Source organism: Coregonus clupeaformis, unplaced genomic scaffold (genome assembly GCF_020615455.1).
Source record: "Coregonus clupeaformis isolate EN_2021a unplaced genomic scaffold, ASM2061545v1 scaf4165, whole genome shotgun sequence".
Classification (NCBI taxonomy): domain Eukaryota; kingdom Metazoa; phylum Chordata; class Actinopteri; order Salmoniformes; family Salmonidae; genus Coregonus; species Coregonus clupeaformis.
The window spans coordinates 1-16,596 of record NW_025537619.1 but is presented as its reverse complement, the minus strand read 5'-3'; the positions used below and the strand labels follow the sequence as shown (position 1 = coordinate 16,596).

The 16,596-nt window shown below is 46.1% G+C and overlaps 1 protein-coding gene across 1 annotated transcript; it reads left to right on the top strand.

Moving 5' to 3' along the window:
- Positions 1–1,840: 1,840 nt before the first annotated feature.
- Positions 1,841–16,576, top strand: LOC123490560 (asc-type amino acid transporter 1-like; the record flags this gene model as incomplete). Its single annotated transcript, XM_045220524.1, has 6 exons — positions 1,841–1,994; positions 3,063–3,129; positions 7,435–7,557; positions 13,573–13,676; positions 14,431–14,527; positions 16,427–16,576. Coding segments are annotated over 6 exons (695 nt in total), but the record flags the coding sequence as incomplete, so codon positions are not given.
- Between the last annotated feature and the right edge of the window lie 20 nt (positions 16,577–16,596).

Below are 16,596 nucleotides of genomic sequence, written 5' to 3'. Positions count from 1 at the left end.
CTGTGGATCCCAGTAGCAGGACTGTTGTCTGAGCTAATCGCGGACCTGACTGTGGATCCCAGTAGCAGGACTGTTGTCTGAGCTAATCGTGACCTGACTGTGGATCCCAGTAGCAGGACTGTTGTCTGAGCTAATCGTGACCTGACTGTGGATCCCAGTAGCAGGACTGTTGTCTGAGCTAATCGTGACCTGACTGTGGATCCCAGTAGCAGGACTGTTGTCTGAGCTAATCGTGACCTGACTGTGTATCCCAGTAGCAGGACTGTTGTCTGAGCTAATCGTGACCTGACTGTGGATCCCAGTAGCAGGACTGTTGTCTGAGCTAATCGTGACCTGACTGTGTATCCCAGTAGCAGGACTGTTGTCTGAGCTAATCGTGACCTGACTGTGTATCCCAGTAGCAGTACTGTTGTCTGAGCTAATCGTGACCTGACTGTGTATCCCAGTAGCAGGACTGTTGTCTGAGCTAATTGTGACCTGACTGTGGATCCCAGTAGCAGGACTGTTGTCTGAGCTAATCATGACCTGACTGTGTATCCCAGTAGCAGTGTTGTTGTCTGAGCTAATCGTGACCTGACTGTGTATCCCAGTAGCAGTACTGTTGTCTGAGCTAATCGTGACCTGACTGTGTATCCCAGTAGCAGTACTGTTGTCTGAGCTAATCGTGACCTGACTGTGTATCCCAGTAGCAGTACTGTTGTCTGAGCTAATCGTGACCTGACTGTGTATCCCAGTAGCAGGACTGTTGTCTGAGCTAATCGTGACCTGACTGTGTATCCCAGTAGCAGTACTGTTGTCTGAGCTAATTGTGACCTGACTGTATCCCAGCAGCAGTACTGTTGTCTGAGCTAATCGTGACCGACTGTGTATCCCAGTAGCAGTACTGTTGTCTGAGCTAATCGTGACCTGACTGTGTATCCCAGTAGCAGTACTGTTGTCTGAGCTAATCGTGACCTGACTGTGTATCCCAGTAGCAGGACTGTTGTCTGAGCTAATCGTGACCTGACTGTGGATCCCAGTAGCAGGACTGTTGTCTGAGCGAATCGTGACCTGACTGTGTATCCCAGTAGCAGTACTGTTGTCTGAGCTAATCGTGACCTGACTGTGTATCCCAGTAGCAGGACTGTTGTCTGAGCTAATCGTGACCTGACTGTGTATCCCAGTAGCAGTACTGTTGTCTGAGCTAATCTTCCAGACTGACATGGGAAGGAATCGTAGAAACCAGAGAGAGAGAGAGAGAGGCACAGTGTGAGCCGAGCACGGCTCCCTTTTAAATATCACATCAGTCCTACTGTCGGCTCTGTCTCACAACTCATGACCTCTTCAAATGACAAGGCAGAGTCAGGGAACAGTCTTTTCTGGAATAATGGCTAACGAGCTCCATCCATTACGTGTGTCCAAATCTTCTCAGAGCTGAAGTGATGCTGAATACGTGATACGGCCAGATCTGCCATCAGACCTACTGTGTGATTTCTCTGTCAGGAACTAGTCTGTCTGGATAAGGAATAATGTCCCAGATTCTAACAAGCAGCACCGTCAGTTACTGGAGGTCTGTTCTCTCGGTCTGGCCACATGTTGAATCACTACTGTAGTTGCTGTCATAACTCTTCCGTCCTGTTGGAATGAGAAGAAGAAGGGGGGAAAAAACACTGAGAATGACCAGATTAAACTGTCCTGATGACTGAGGGCTGGTGACAATGGTATGTACGAGTGTGTGTGAGTGTGTGTGTGTGTGTGTGTGTGTGTGTGTGTGTGTGTGTGTGTGGAGTATCCTGTGCGTGTTATTTCATCAGTAAATTCACAACTCTCCCTCCCTCCCTCCCTCCCTCCCTCACACCAGGTCACTATGATGCTCTGAGACCCAGCCGGGCGTTTGAGTTCACACGGGACCCGTCAGTGGGGCAGATAGCTCTGGCTTTCCTCCAGGCCTCCTTTGCCTTCAGCGGCTGGAACTTCCTGAACTACGTCACTGAGGAGGTGGTCGAGCCACGCAAGTAAGGATAGTCCTCTGGACCTCTAGATATAGGCTATGTCCCAATTTAATCAGGGTAGTCCTCTGGACCTCTAGATGTAGGCTACGTCCCAATTTAATCAGGATAGTCCTCTGGACCTCTAGATTTAGGCTACGTCCCAATTTAATCAGGATAGTCCTCTGGACCTCTAGATGTAGGCTACGTCCCAATTTAATCAGGATAGTCCTCTGGACCTCTAGATGTAGGCTACGTCCCAATTTAATCAGGATAGTCCTCTGGACCTCTAGATGTAGGCTACGTCCCAATTTAATCAAGATAGTCCTCTGGACCTCTAGATGTAGGCTACGTCCCAATTTAATCAGGATAGTCCTCTGGACCTCTAGATGTAGGCTACGTCCCAATTTAATCAGGATAGACCCATTTTTTACCCTTCTACCAAGGTGTGCACTTGCTCACTCCCTGTCATGGATTTCAAAGCAAGTGCACACGAACTGTAGATACACAGATGGCCAATAGCACCACCTGGTGGTGGAGAGTGAAAGAGCACCTGGTGTCATACAGTAATATATTGACTTTACGTGTGGTCATGTTGCATCAGTTTCCTTATTGCCTCCAATGCTCAAATTACGTTCAGTAACTTTACTGTGTCACTGCTGTCTGATGAGTTTACTGTGTCACTGCTGTCTGATGAGTTTACTGTGTCACTGCTATCTAATGAGTTTACTGTGTCACTGCTGTCTGATGAGTTTACTGTTACAAGTCATTGCTATTTCCATAAGCATTTTAATATGTGACATGCTACTGTGATATGTTACCTGTGGTCTCTTTAGGAACCTGCCCCAGCCGTCTACATATTACTGTGATATACTGTTATAGTACGATATTACTGTAATATAATGTACTGTTTCACAGGAACCTGGTATATTACTGTATAAAATATGTATCTTATCTCAGGAACCTGCCCTGGGCTATCTACAGTAATAATATCTATCTCTATAGGAACCTGCCCCGGCTATCTACAGTAATAATATCTATCTCTATAGGAACCTGCCCCGGGCTCATCTACAGTAATAATATCTATCTCTATAGGAACCTGCCCCGGGCTATCTACAGTAATAATATCTATCTCTATAGGAACCTGCCCGGGCTATCTACAGTAATAATATCTATCTCTATAGGAACCTGCCCCGGCTATCTACAGTAATAATATCTATCTCTACAGGAACCTGCCCCCGGGCTATCTACAGTAATAATATCTATCTCTATAGGAACCTGCCCCGGGCTATCTACAGTAATAATATCTATCTCTACAGGAACCTGCCCCGGGCTATCTACAGTAATAATATCTATCTCTAGGAACCTGCCCCGGGCTATCTACAGTAATAATATCTATCTCTATAGGAACCTGCCCCGGGCTATCTACAGTAATAATATCTATCTCTATAGGAACCTGCCCCGGCTATCTACAGTAATAATATCTATCTCTATAGGAACCTGCCCCGGGCTATCTACAGTAATAATATCTATCTCTATAGGAACCTGCCCCGGCTATCTACAGTAATAATATCTATCTCTATAGGAACCTGCCCTGGGCTATCTACAGTAATAATATATATCTCTATAGGAACCTTCCCCGGGCTATCTACAGTAATAACATCTATCTCTATAGGAACCTGCCCCGGGCTATCTACAGTAATAATATATATCTCTACAGGAACCTGCCCCGGGCTATCTACAGTAATAATATTTATCTCTATAGGAACCTGCCCCGGGCTATCTACAGTAATAATATCTATCTCTATAGGAACCTGCCCCGGGCTATCTACAGTAATAATATCTATCTCTATAGGAACCTGCCCCGGGCTATCTACAGTAATAATATCTATCTCTATAGGAACCTGCCCCGGGCTATCTACAGTAATAATATCTATCTCTATAGGAACCTGCCCCGGGCTATCTACAGTAATAATATCTATCTCTATAGGAACCCTGCCCCGGCTATCTACAGTAATAATATCTATCTCTATAGGAACCTGCCCCGGGCTATCTACAGTAATAACATCTATCTCTATAGGAACCTGCCCCGGGCTATCTACAGTAATAACACCTATCTCTATAGGAACCTGCCCCGGCTATCTACAGTAATAATATCTATCTCTATAGGAACCTGCCCCGGGCTATTTACAGTAATAATATCTATCTCTATAGGAACCTGCCCCGGGCTATCTACAGTATAATATCTATCTCTATAGGAACCTGCCCCGGCTATCTACAGTAATAATATATATCTCTATAGAACCTGCCCCGGGCTATCTACAGTAATAATATCTATCTCTATAGGAACCTGCCCCGGCTATCTACAGTAATAATATCTATCTCTATAGGAACCTGCCCCGGGCTATCTACAGTAATAATATCTATCTCTATAGGAACCTGCCCGGGCCATCTACAGTAATAATATCTATCTCTATAGAAACCTGCCCCGGGCTATCTACAGTAATATCTATCTCTATAGGAACCTGCCCCGGGCTATCTACAGTAATAACATATATCTCTATAGGAACCTGCCCCGGGCTATCTACAGTAATAATATCTATCTCTGTAGGAACCTGCCCCTGGCTATCTACAGTAATAATATCTATCTCTATAGGAACCTGCCCCTGGGCTATCTACAGTAATAATATCTATCTCTATAGGAACCTGCCCCGGGCTATCTACAGTAATAATATCTATCTCTATAGGAACCTTCCCCGGCTATCTACAGTAACAACATCTATCTCTACAGGAACTTCCAGGCTCTGCTATCTACAGTAATAATATCTATCTCTACAGGAACCTGCCCCGGGCTATCTACAGTAATAATATCTATCTCTATAGGAACCTGCCCGGCTATCTACAGTAATAATATCTATCTCTATAGGAACCTGCCCCGGCTATCTACAGTAATAATATCTATCTCTATAGGAACCTGCCCCGGGCTATCTACAGTAATAATATCTATCTCTAGGAACCTGCCCCGGGCTATCTACAGTAATAATATCTATCTCTATAGGAACCTGCCCCGGCTATCTACAGTAATAATATCTATCTCTATAGGAACCTGCCCCGGGCTATCTACGGTAATAATATCTATCTCTATAGGAACCTGCCCTGGGCTATCTACAGTAATAATATATATCTCATAGGAACCTTCCCCGGGCTATCTACAGTAATAACATCTATCTCTATAGAACCTGCCCCGGGCTATCTACAGTAATAATATATCTCTACAGGAACCTGCCCGGGCTATCTACAGTAATAATATCTATCTCTATAGGAACCTGCCCCGGGCTATCTACAGTAATAATATCTATCTCTATAGGAACCTGCCCCGGGCTATCTACAGTAATAATATCTATCTCTATAGGAACCTGCCCCCGGCTATCTACAGTAATAATATCTATCTCTAAGGAACCTGCCCCGGGCTATCTACAGTAATAATATCTATCTCTATAGGGAACCTGCCCCGGGCTATCTACAGTAATAATATCTATCTCTATAGGAACCTGCCCCGGCTATCTACAGTAATAATATCTATCTCTATAGGAACCTGCCCCGGGCTATCTACAGTAATAACATCTATCTCTATAGGAACCTGCCCCGGCTATCTACAGTAATAACACCTATCTCTATAGGAACCTGCCCCGGCTATTTACAGTAATAATATCTATCTCTATAGGAACCTGCCCCGGGCTATTTACAGTAATAATATCTATCTCTATAGGAACCTGCCCCGGGCTATCTACAGTAATAATATATATCTCTATAGGAACCTGCCCCGGGCTATCTACAGTAATAATATCTATCTCTAGGAACCTGCCCCGGGCTATCTACAGTAATAATATCTATCTCTATAGGAAACCTGCCCCGGGCTATCTACAGTAATAATATCTATCTCTATAGGAACCTGCCCCGGGCTATCTACAGTAATAATATCTATCTCTAAGGAACCTGCCCGGGCTATCTACAGTAATAATATCTATCTCTATAGGAACCTGCCCCGGGCTATCTACAGTAATAATATCTATCTCTATAGGAACCTGCCCCGGGCTATCTACAGTAATAATATCTATCTCTATAGGAACCTGCCCGGGCTATCTACAGTAATAATATATATCTCTATAGGAACCTGCCCCGGGCTATCTACAGTAATAATATATATCTCTATAGGAACCTGCCCGGGCTATCTACAGTAATAATATCTATCTCTATAGGAACCTTCCCCGGGCTATCTACAGTAATAACATCTATCTCTACAGGAACTTGCCCCGGGCTATCTACAGTAATAATATCTATCTCTATAGGAACCTGCCCCGGGCTATCTACAGTAATAATATCTATCTCTATAGGAACCTGCCCCGGGCTATCTACAGTAATAATATCTATCTCTATAGGAACCTGCCCCGGGCTATCTACAGTAATAATATCTATCTCTATAGGAACCTGCCCGGGCTATCTACAGTAATAATATCTATCTCTATAGGAATCTGCCCCGGGCTATCTACAGTAATAATATCTATCTCTATAGGAACCTGCCCCGGGCTATCTACAGTAATAATATCTATCTCTATAGGAACCTGCCCCGGGCTATCTACAGTAATAATATCTATCTCTATAGGAACCTGAATCGGGCTATCTACAGTAATAACATCTATCTCTAAGGAACCTGCCCCCGGCTATCTACAGTAATAATATCTATCTCTATAGGAACCTGCCCCGGGGCTATCTACAGTAATAATATCTATCTCTATAGGAACCTGCCCTGGGCTATCTACAGTAATAATATCTATCTCTATAGAAACCCGCCCGGCTATCTACAGTAATAATATCTATCTCTATAGGAAACCCGCCCGGGCTATCTACAGTAATAACATCTATCTCTATAGGAACCTGCCCGGGCTATCTACAGTAATAATATCTATCTCTTAGGAACCTGCCCCGGGCTATCTACAGTAATAATATCTATCTCTATAGGAACCTGCCCCCGGGCTATCTACAGTAATAATATCTATCTCTACAGGAACCTGCCCCGGCTATCTACAGTAATAAATCTATCTCTATAGGAACCTGCCCCGGGCTATCTACAGTAATAATATCTATCTCTATAGGAACCTGCCCCGGGCTATCTACAGTAATAACATCTATCTCTATAGGAACCTCGCCCGGGCTATCTACAGTAATAATATCTATCTCTATAGGAACCTGCCCCGGCTATCTACAGTAATAATATCTATCTCTATAGGAACCTGCCCCGGGCTATCTACAGTAATAATATCTATCTCTATAGGAACCTGCCCCCGGGCTATCTACAGTAATAATATCTATCTCTATAGGAACCTGCCCCGGGCTATCTACAGTAATAATATTTATCTCTATAGAACCTGCCCCGGCCTATCTACAGTAATAACATCTATCTCTATAGGAACCTGCCCGGGCTATCTACATATCCATTCCCCTGGTGACGTTAGTCTATACTCTGACCAACATCGCATACTTCTCCTCCATGACCCCCGAAGAGCTGCTGGCATCCAACGCCGTGGCTGTGGTGAGAATGCATGCATCTATAACCCTAACCCTAACTAATGCCGTGGCTGTGGTGAGAATGCATGCATCTATAACCCTAACCCTAACTAATGCCGTGGCTGTGGTGAGAATTAATAAATCTATAAATAAAATAAAATACAATGTTATTCGTCACATGCTTCGTAAACAACAGGTGTAGACTAACAGTGAAATGCTTAATTACAGGCCCTTCCCAACAATGCAGAGAGAAAGACAGAAAAGTAACTTGGTTATATACACGGGGTACCAGTACTGAGTCAATGTGCAGGGGTACCAGGTAATAACATGGCTATATACACTGGGTACCAGTACTGAGTCAATGATAACATGGTTATATACACTGGGTACCAGGACTGAGTCAATGATAACATGGCTATATACACTGGGTACCAGTACTGAGTCAATGTGCAGGGGTATGAGGTAATAACTTGACTATATACACAGGGTACCAGTACTGAGTCAATGATAACATGGTTATATACACTGGGTACCAGTACTGAGTCAATGATAACATGTTTATATACAGGGGTACCAGTACTGAGTCAATGATGAACATGGTTATATACACTGGGTACCAGTACTGAGTCAATGATAACATGGCTATATACACTGGGTACCAGTACTGAGTCAATGATAACATGGTTATATACACTGGGTACCAGTACTGAGTCAATGATAACATGGTTATATACAGGGGGTACCAGTACTGAGTCAATGATATAACATGGCTTTATACAGGAGGTACCAGTACTGAGTCAATGATAACATGGCTTTATACAGGGGGCACCAGTACTGAGTCAATGATAACATGGCTTTATACACTGGGTACCAGTACTGAGTCAATGATAACATGGCTTTATACAGGGGGGTACCAGTACTGAGTCAATGATAACATGGTTATATACACTGGGTACCAGTACTGAGTCAATGATAACATGGCTATATACACTGGGTACCAGTACTGAGTCAATGATAACATGGTTATATACACTGGGTACCAGTACTGAGTCAATGATAACATGGTTATATACACTGGGTACCAGTACTGAGTCAATGATAACATGGCTTTATACAGGAGGTACCAGTACTGAGTCAATGATATAACATGGTTATATACAGGGGGTACCAGTACTGAGTCAATGATAACATGGCTATATACACTGGGTACCAGTACTGAGTCAATGATAACATGGCTATATACACTGGGTACCAGTACTGAGTCAATGATAACATGGCTTTATACAGGAGGTACCAGTACTGAGTCAATGATAACATGGCTTTATACAGGGGGTACCAGTACTGAGTCAATGATAACTTGGCTTTATACAGGGGGTACCAGTACTGAGTCAATGATAACATGGTTATATACAGGGGGTACCAGTACTGAGTCAATGATAACATGGTTATATACACTGGGTACCAGTACTGAGTCAATGATAACATGGTTATATACAGGGGGTACCAGTACTGAGTCAATGATAACATGGCTTTATACAGGAGGTACCAGTACCGAGTCGATGTGCAGGGGTACGAGGTGATTTGAGGTAGATATGTACATATACAGTGGGGAAAAAAAGTATTTAGTCAGCCACCAATTGTGCAAGTTCTCCCACTTAAAAAGATGAGAGAGGCCTGTAATTTTCATCATAGGTACACGTCAACTATGACAGACAAATTGAGGGAAAAAAATCCAGAAAATCACATTGTAGGATTTTTAATGAATTTATTTGCAAATTATGGTGGAAAATAAGTATTTGGTCACCTACGAACAAGCAAGATTTCTGGCTCTCACAGACCTGTAACTTCTTCTTTAAGAGGCTCCTCTGTCCTCCACTCGTTACCTGTATTAATGGCACCTGTTTGAACTTGTTATCAGTATAAAAGACACCTGTCCACAACCTCAAACAGTCACACTCCAAAACTCCACTATGGCCAAGACCAAAGAGCTGTCAAAGGACACCAGAAACAAAATTGTAGACCTGCACCAGGCTGGGAAGACTGAATCTGCAATAGGTAAGCAGCTTGGTTTGAAGAAATCAACTGTGGGAGCAATTATTAGGAAATGGAAGACATACAAGACCACTGATAATCTCCCTCGATCTGGGGCTCCACGCAAGATCTCACCCGTGGGGTCAAAATGATCACAAGAACGGTGAGCAAAAATCCCAGAACCACACGGGGGACCTAGTGAATGACCTGCAGAGAGCTGGGACCAAAGTAACAAAGCTCTACCATCAGTAACACACTACGCCGCCAGGGACTCAAATCCTGCAGTGCCAGACGTGTCCCCCTGCTTAAGCCAATACCTGTCCAGGCCCGTCTGAAGTTTGCTAGAGTGCATTTGGATGATCCAGAAGAGGATTGGGAGAATGTCATATGGTCAGATGAAACCAAAATATAACTTTTTGGTAAAAACTCAACTCGTCATGTTTGGAAGACAAAGAATGCTGAGTTGCATCCAAAGAACACCATACCTACTGTGAAGCATGGGCGTGGAAACATCATGCTTTGGGGCTGTTTTTTTCTGCAAAGGGATCAGGACGACTGATCCGTAAAGGAAAGAATGAATGGGGCCATGTATCGTAAGATTTTGAGTGAAAACCTCCTTCCATCAGCAAGGGCATTGAAGATGAAACGTGGCTGGGTCTTTCAGCATGACAATGATCCCAAACACACCGCCTGGGCAACGAAGGAGTGGCTTCAGTAAGAAGCATTTCAAGGTCCTGGAGTGGCCTAGCCAGTCTCCAGATCTCAACCCCCATAGAAAATCTTTGGAGGGAGTTGAAAGTCCGTGTTGCCCAGCGACAGCCCCAAAACATCACTGCTCTAGAGGAGATCTGCATGGAGGAATGGGCCAAAATACCAGCAACAGTGTGTGAGACTTACAGAAAACGTTTGACCTGTGTCATTGCCAACAAAGGGTAGATAACAAAGTATTGAGAAACTTTTGTTATTGACCAAATACTTATTTTCCACCATAATTTGCAAATAAATTCATTAAATATCTCATTTTGTCTGTCATAGTTGACGTGTACCTATGATGAAAAGTACAGGCCTCTCTCATCTTTTTAAGTGTGGTCCTCTGTAGCTCAGCTGGTAGAGCACGGCGCTTGTAACGCCAAGATAGTGGGTTCGATCCCCGGCACCACCCATACACAAAAATGTATGCACGCATGACTGTAAGTCGCTTTGGATAAAAGCGTCTGCTAAATGGCATATTATTATTATTATAAGTGGGAGAACTTGCACAATTGGTGGCTGACTAAATACTTTTTTCCCCCACTGTATCTGTTCTTAGTTCTGAATTTTTTTAATGGGGCATGCTTATTTAAGATTGAGAGGAAAGCACTTTTAAAGAACAACCAGGCATCCTCTACTGACGGAATGAGGTCAATATCCATCAAGGATACCCGGGCCAGGTCAATTAGAAAGGCCTGCTCGCTAAAGTGTTTTAGGGAGCGTTTGACAGGGATGAGGGGTGGTCGTTTGATCGCGGACCCATTACGGATGCAGGCAATAAGGCAGTGATCGCTGAGATCCTGGTTGAAGACAGCGGAGGTGTATTTAGAGGGTAAATTTGTCAGGATGATATCTATGAGGGTGCCCATGTTTACAGATTTAGGGTTGTACCTGGTAGGTTCGTTGATAATTTGTGTGAGATTGAGGGCATCTAGTTTGGATTGTAGGATGGCCGGGGTGTTAAGCATATCCCAGTTTAGGTCACCAAGCAGTACGAACTCTGAGGATAGATGGGGGGCAATCAGTTCACATATGGTGTCCAGGGCACAGCTCAGGCCTGAGGGGGTCTGTAGCAAGCGGCAACAGCGAGAGACTTATTTCTGGAAATGTGGATTTTTAGAAGTAGAAGCTCAAACTGTTTGGGCACAGACCTGGATAGTACGATAGATCTCTACAGGCTATCTCTACAGTAGATTGCAACCCCACCCCCTTTGGTAGTTCTATCGAGACAGAAAATGTTGTAGTTGGGGATGGACATTTCTGAATTTGTGGTGGCCTTCCTGAGCCAGGATTCAGACACTGCTAGAACATAAGGGTTGGCGGAGTGTGCAGTGAATAACTCTAACTTAGGGAGGAGGCATTGGATGTTAACGTGCAAGAAACCAAGGCTTTTACGATTACAGAAGTCAACAAATGATAACGCCTGGGGAGTAGGAGTGATACGGGGGGCTACAGGGCCTGGGTTAACCTCTACATCACCAGAGGAACAGAGGAGGAGTAGAATAAGGATATGGCTAAAGGCTTTAAGTACTGGTCTTCTAGTGCGCTGGGTACAGAGAAAAAAAGGGGCAGGTTTCCCGGGCGTTGTAGAATAGATTCAGGGCATTATGTACAGAAAAGGATATGGAAGGATATGAGTACAGTGGAGGTAAACCTAAGTGTTTGGTAACGATGAAAGAGATAGCATCACTGGAGGCACCAATTGAGTCGGTCTCCGCGTGTATGGGGGGGTGGGACAAAGGAGCTATCTAAGGCAGGTTTAGCTGGGCTGGGGGATCTACAGTGAAATAGTACAATAAGAAATAACCGAAACAGCAATAAGCAAGGCATATTGACATGGGAGAGAGGCATAAAGCAATCATAGGTGTAATTCGAGAGAGCTAAGACAACAGCTGGTAATGTCGGGCTGAGGCTAAACATAAACAGGATGCGGTACCGTAAAAAGGAACAGTCCAGCAGGCATCAGCTGTATAGCTGAGTTATCATAAGGTCCGGTGAACAGCAATAGGATAGTTCGGAGGTAGTTCGGGGGCTGCTACAGCACTGGCGAGCAAGAGGCCACGGCTAGCGTGTGCTAGCGGGCCGGGGCTAGCAGATGGATCTTCGTGGTCGACGTTGTAACGGGAAGCCTGTTGTAACCACATCAGACGATTTCGTCGGCAGACCAGTCGTGTTGGATCGGCGGGGCTCCGTGTCAACACTAGGAGGTCCCGTCCGGTTGACAGAGAGGTAGATAGCCGGGAGATGGACATGGCTCAAGGCTAACTCAGGGCTGATTAGCCAACCACAAAACGTCCATTTGGTTGCAGCTAGCTAGTAGAGATTAATACGGTGTTAAAGGTTCAGTGATTCCGGCAGAAAAACCGATATGTTCAGGGTCGATAACACGCTGTGCAGACAGTGCAGACTGGCCGAATAATAGTCCAGGCTAGAGCTGGCTGGCTGGTATGTAGTGCAAAAAAAAAAAAAAAAAAAAAAATTGTAAAGTGGTTATCCCACTGGCTATAGGGTGAATGCATCAATTTGTGAGTCGCTCTGGACTAGAGCGTCTGCTAAATGACGTAAATGTGCCCTTGAGCAAGGCACTTAACCCTAATTGCTCCTGTAAGTCGCTCTGGATAAGAGCGTCTGCTAAATGACTAAAATGTAAATGTAAATGTAGTGCAGGCCACGGCCACGGACAATGGTGAAGACCGCTAACGGTGGCTAATAGCAAGTAGCTAGTTAGCTGGCTAGCTGGCTAGTTTCAGCCAGAGGTTCCACATTGGCGGGTTGCAGGAAAGTATATGTAGTTAAAGGATGGAAAGTGAGATTGAGAAATATATACGAAAAAGACGAAAAAAACTAAAAAACTGGCTATTTACATAAGGACACTACATAAAACACGACCGCACTGCTATGCCATCTTGGATTATGGGTAATGCCTACCCTTACCACCTGGGGGCGGCCCGTCAGGAAGTCCAGGATCCAGTTGCAGAGGGAGGTGTTTAGTCCTAGAGTCCTTAGCTTAGTGATGAGCTTTGTGGGCACTATGGTGTTGAACGCTTACTTGTTATGTTTTGTGTATTTTGTGGACCACAGGAAGAGTAGCTGCTGATTCTCCAAAAGCTTATGGGGATCCTAATAAACAAATAAATGTGGTTATGTGATTTTGTTTCTTTAACAGTTAGCCATCTGTGGTTGTTTTTTTTGGTGTTTTTTTTAAAGGTTGTTTAATGATTGTTGAATGGTTTTCTACACCTGCCCCTCTGTCACCCAGACATTTGGTGAGAAGTTGCTGGGTGTGTTCTCCTGGGTGATGTCTATCTCTGTAGCTCTGTCTACATTCGGAGGAATCAACGGCTATCTCTTCACTTCTTCCAGGTACTAAGAGTCTCAAACCTGTCCTCAGGGACCCCCCCAGACCCCCCCAGACCCCCCCCAGACTCCCCCAGACCCCCCAGACCCCCAGACCCCCCAGACCCCCCAGACCCCCCAGACCCCCCAACCCCAGACCCCCCAGACCCCCCCCAGACCCCCCAGACCCCCCCCAGACCCCCCAGACCCCCCCAGACCCCCCAGACCCCCCCAGACCCCCCAGACCCCCCAGACCCCCCAGACCCCCCAGACCCCCCAGACCCCCCCCAGACCCCCCAGACCCCCAGACCCCCAGACTCCCCCAGACCCCCCCAGACCCCCCCAGACCCCCCAGACCCCCCCAGACCCCCCAGACCCCCCAGACTCCCCCAGACCCCCCCGACCCCCCCCAACCCCCCAGACCCCCCAGACCCCCCCAGACCCCCCAGACTTCCCCCAGACTTCCCAGACCTTTCATGTTACAGTCCAGTACCAGCAGACCTGATTCCCACCTGATCAAGGGCTTGATGATTAGTTGAAATCAAGTTCAATCAAGTGCTCTAGTTCTGGAGATAGATGAAATACATGGAGCGCTGCTGGGGAGGTTTAAGCATCACAGAGACACTGTAACCCCAAAGCAATATTCAGGACAATTAATTCATACAGTATCTGTGGTGTAGCCATGCAGGAATCCAACCCACAACCCTGGTGTTGCTAGCATCATGCTCCATCCAACTGCTCACACACCTAAACACCTGAACTATTCTCCTTTTCTCCACAGGTTGTGTTTCTCTGGAGCCAGAGAGGGTCACCTGCCCCACCTGTTGGCCATGATCCACCTGAAAAACTGCACCCCTATTCCAGCCCTGCTCGTCTGTGTAAGTTACTGTTCCCTGGTGCACCCCTATTCCAGCCCTGCATTAGTCTGTGTCGGTTACTGTTCCCTGGTGCACCCCTATTCCAGCCCTGCATTAGTCTGTGTCAGTTACTGTTCCCTGGTGCACCCCTATTCCAGCCCTGCATTAGTCTGTGTCGGTTACTGTTCCCTGGTGCACCCCTATTCCAGCCCTGCATTAGTCTGTGTCGGTTACTGTTCCCTGGTGCTCCTCATTCTGGCCTGCATTAGTCTGTGTCAGTTACTGTTCCCTGGTGCTCCTCATTCTGGCCTGTATTAGTCTGTGTCAGTTACTGTTCCCTGGTGCTCCTCATTCTGGCCTGCATTAGTCTGTGTCAGTTACTGTTCCCTGGTGCTCCCCTATTCCAGCCCTGCATTAGTATGTGTCAGTTACTGTTCCCTGGTGCTCCTCATTCTGGCCTGCATTAGTCTGTGTCAGTTACTGTTCCCTGGTGCACCCCTATTCCAGCCCTGCATTAGTCTGTGTCAGTTACTGTTCCCTGGTGCTCCTCATTCTGGCCTGCATTAGTCTGTGTCAGTTACTGTTCCCTGGTGCTCCTCATTCTGGCCTGCATTAGTCTGTGGGTTACTGTCCCCTGGCGCTCTCATTCGGCCTGCATTAGTCTGTGTCCAGTTACTGTTCCCTGGTGCTCCCTCATTCTGGCCTGTATTAGTCTGTGTCGTTACTGTTCCCGGGTGCTCCTCATTCTGGCCTGCATTAGTCTGTGTCAGTTACTGTTCCCTGAATTCTCCCTATTCCAGCCCTGCATTAGTCTGTGTCGGTTACTGTTCCCTGGTGCTCCTCATTCTGGCCTGCATTAGTCTGTGTCGGTTACTGTTCCCTGGTGCTCCTCATTCTGGCCTGCATTAGTCTGTGTCGGTTACTGTTCCCTGGTGCACCCCTATTCCAGCCCTGCATTAGTCTGTGTCGGTTACTGTTCCCTGGTGCTCCTCATTCTGGCCTGCATTAGTCTGTGTCGGTTACTGTTCCCTGGTGCTCCCCTATTCCAGCCCTGCATTAGTCTGTGTCAGTTACTGTTCCCTGGTGCACCCCTATTCCAGCCCTGCATTAGTCTGTGTAAGTTACTGTTCCCTGGTGCTCCTCATTCTGGCCTGCATTAGTCTGTGTCAGTTACTGTTCCCTGGCGCTCCTCATTCTGGCCTGCATTAGTCTGTGTCAGTTACTGTTCCCTGGTGCACCCCTATTCCAGCCCTGCATTAGTCTGTGTCAGTTACTGTTCCCTGGTGCACCCCTATTCCAGCCCTGCATTAGTCTGTGTCAGTTACTGTTCCCTGGCGCTCCTCATTCTGGCCTGCATTAGTCTGTGTCGGTTACTGTTCCCTGGTGCACCCCTATTCCAGCCCTGCATTAGTCTGTGTCGGTTACTGTTCCCTGGTGCACCCCTATTCCAGCCCTGCATTAGTCTGTGTCAGTTACTGTTCCCTGGTGCTCCCCTATTCCAGCCCTGCATTAGTCTGTGTCAGTTACTGTTCCCTGGTGCACCCCTATTCCAGCCCTGTATTAGTCTGTGTCGGTTACTGTTCCCTGGTGCACCCCTATTCCAGCCCTGTATTAGTCTGTGTCGGTTACTGTTCCCTGGCGCTCCTCATTCTGACCCACAGTTCCTCCAGCCCCAAACCCCAGGGCTGTGCTATATGGCTTTAGTGTATAATGTTATGGTGTTCCTCCAGCCCCAAACCCCAGGGCTGTGCTATATGGCTTTAGTGTATAATGTTATCTGACCTGCAGTTCCTCCAGCCCCAAACCCCAGGGCTGTGCTATATGGCTTTAGTGTATAATGTTATAGTACGTTACATCCATGTACAGTAAATGACAGTTTATTGTGCACTAATTGACCTCTGCTTCCCTCCTCCTCCACAGTGTGGCGCCACCATATTGATCCTGTGTATCGGAGAGACTCACAACCTGATCAACTACGTCTCCTTCATTAACTTCCTGTCCTACGGAGTGACCATCGCCGGCCTGCTGTACTATCGCTGGAAGAGACCCAACCTGCTACGACCCATCAAGGTAGAGCAGACCTATATCTG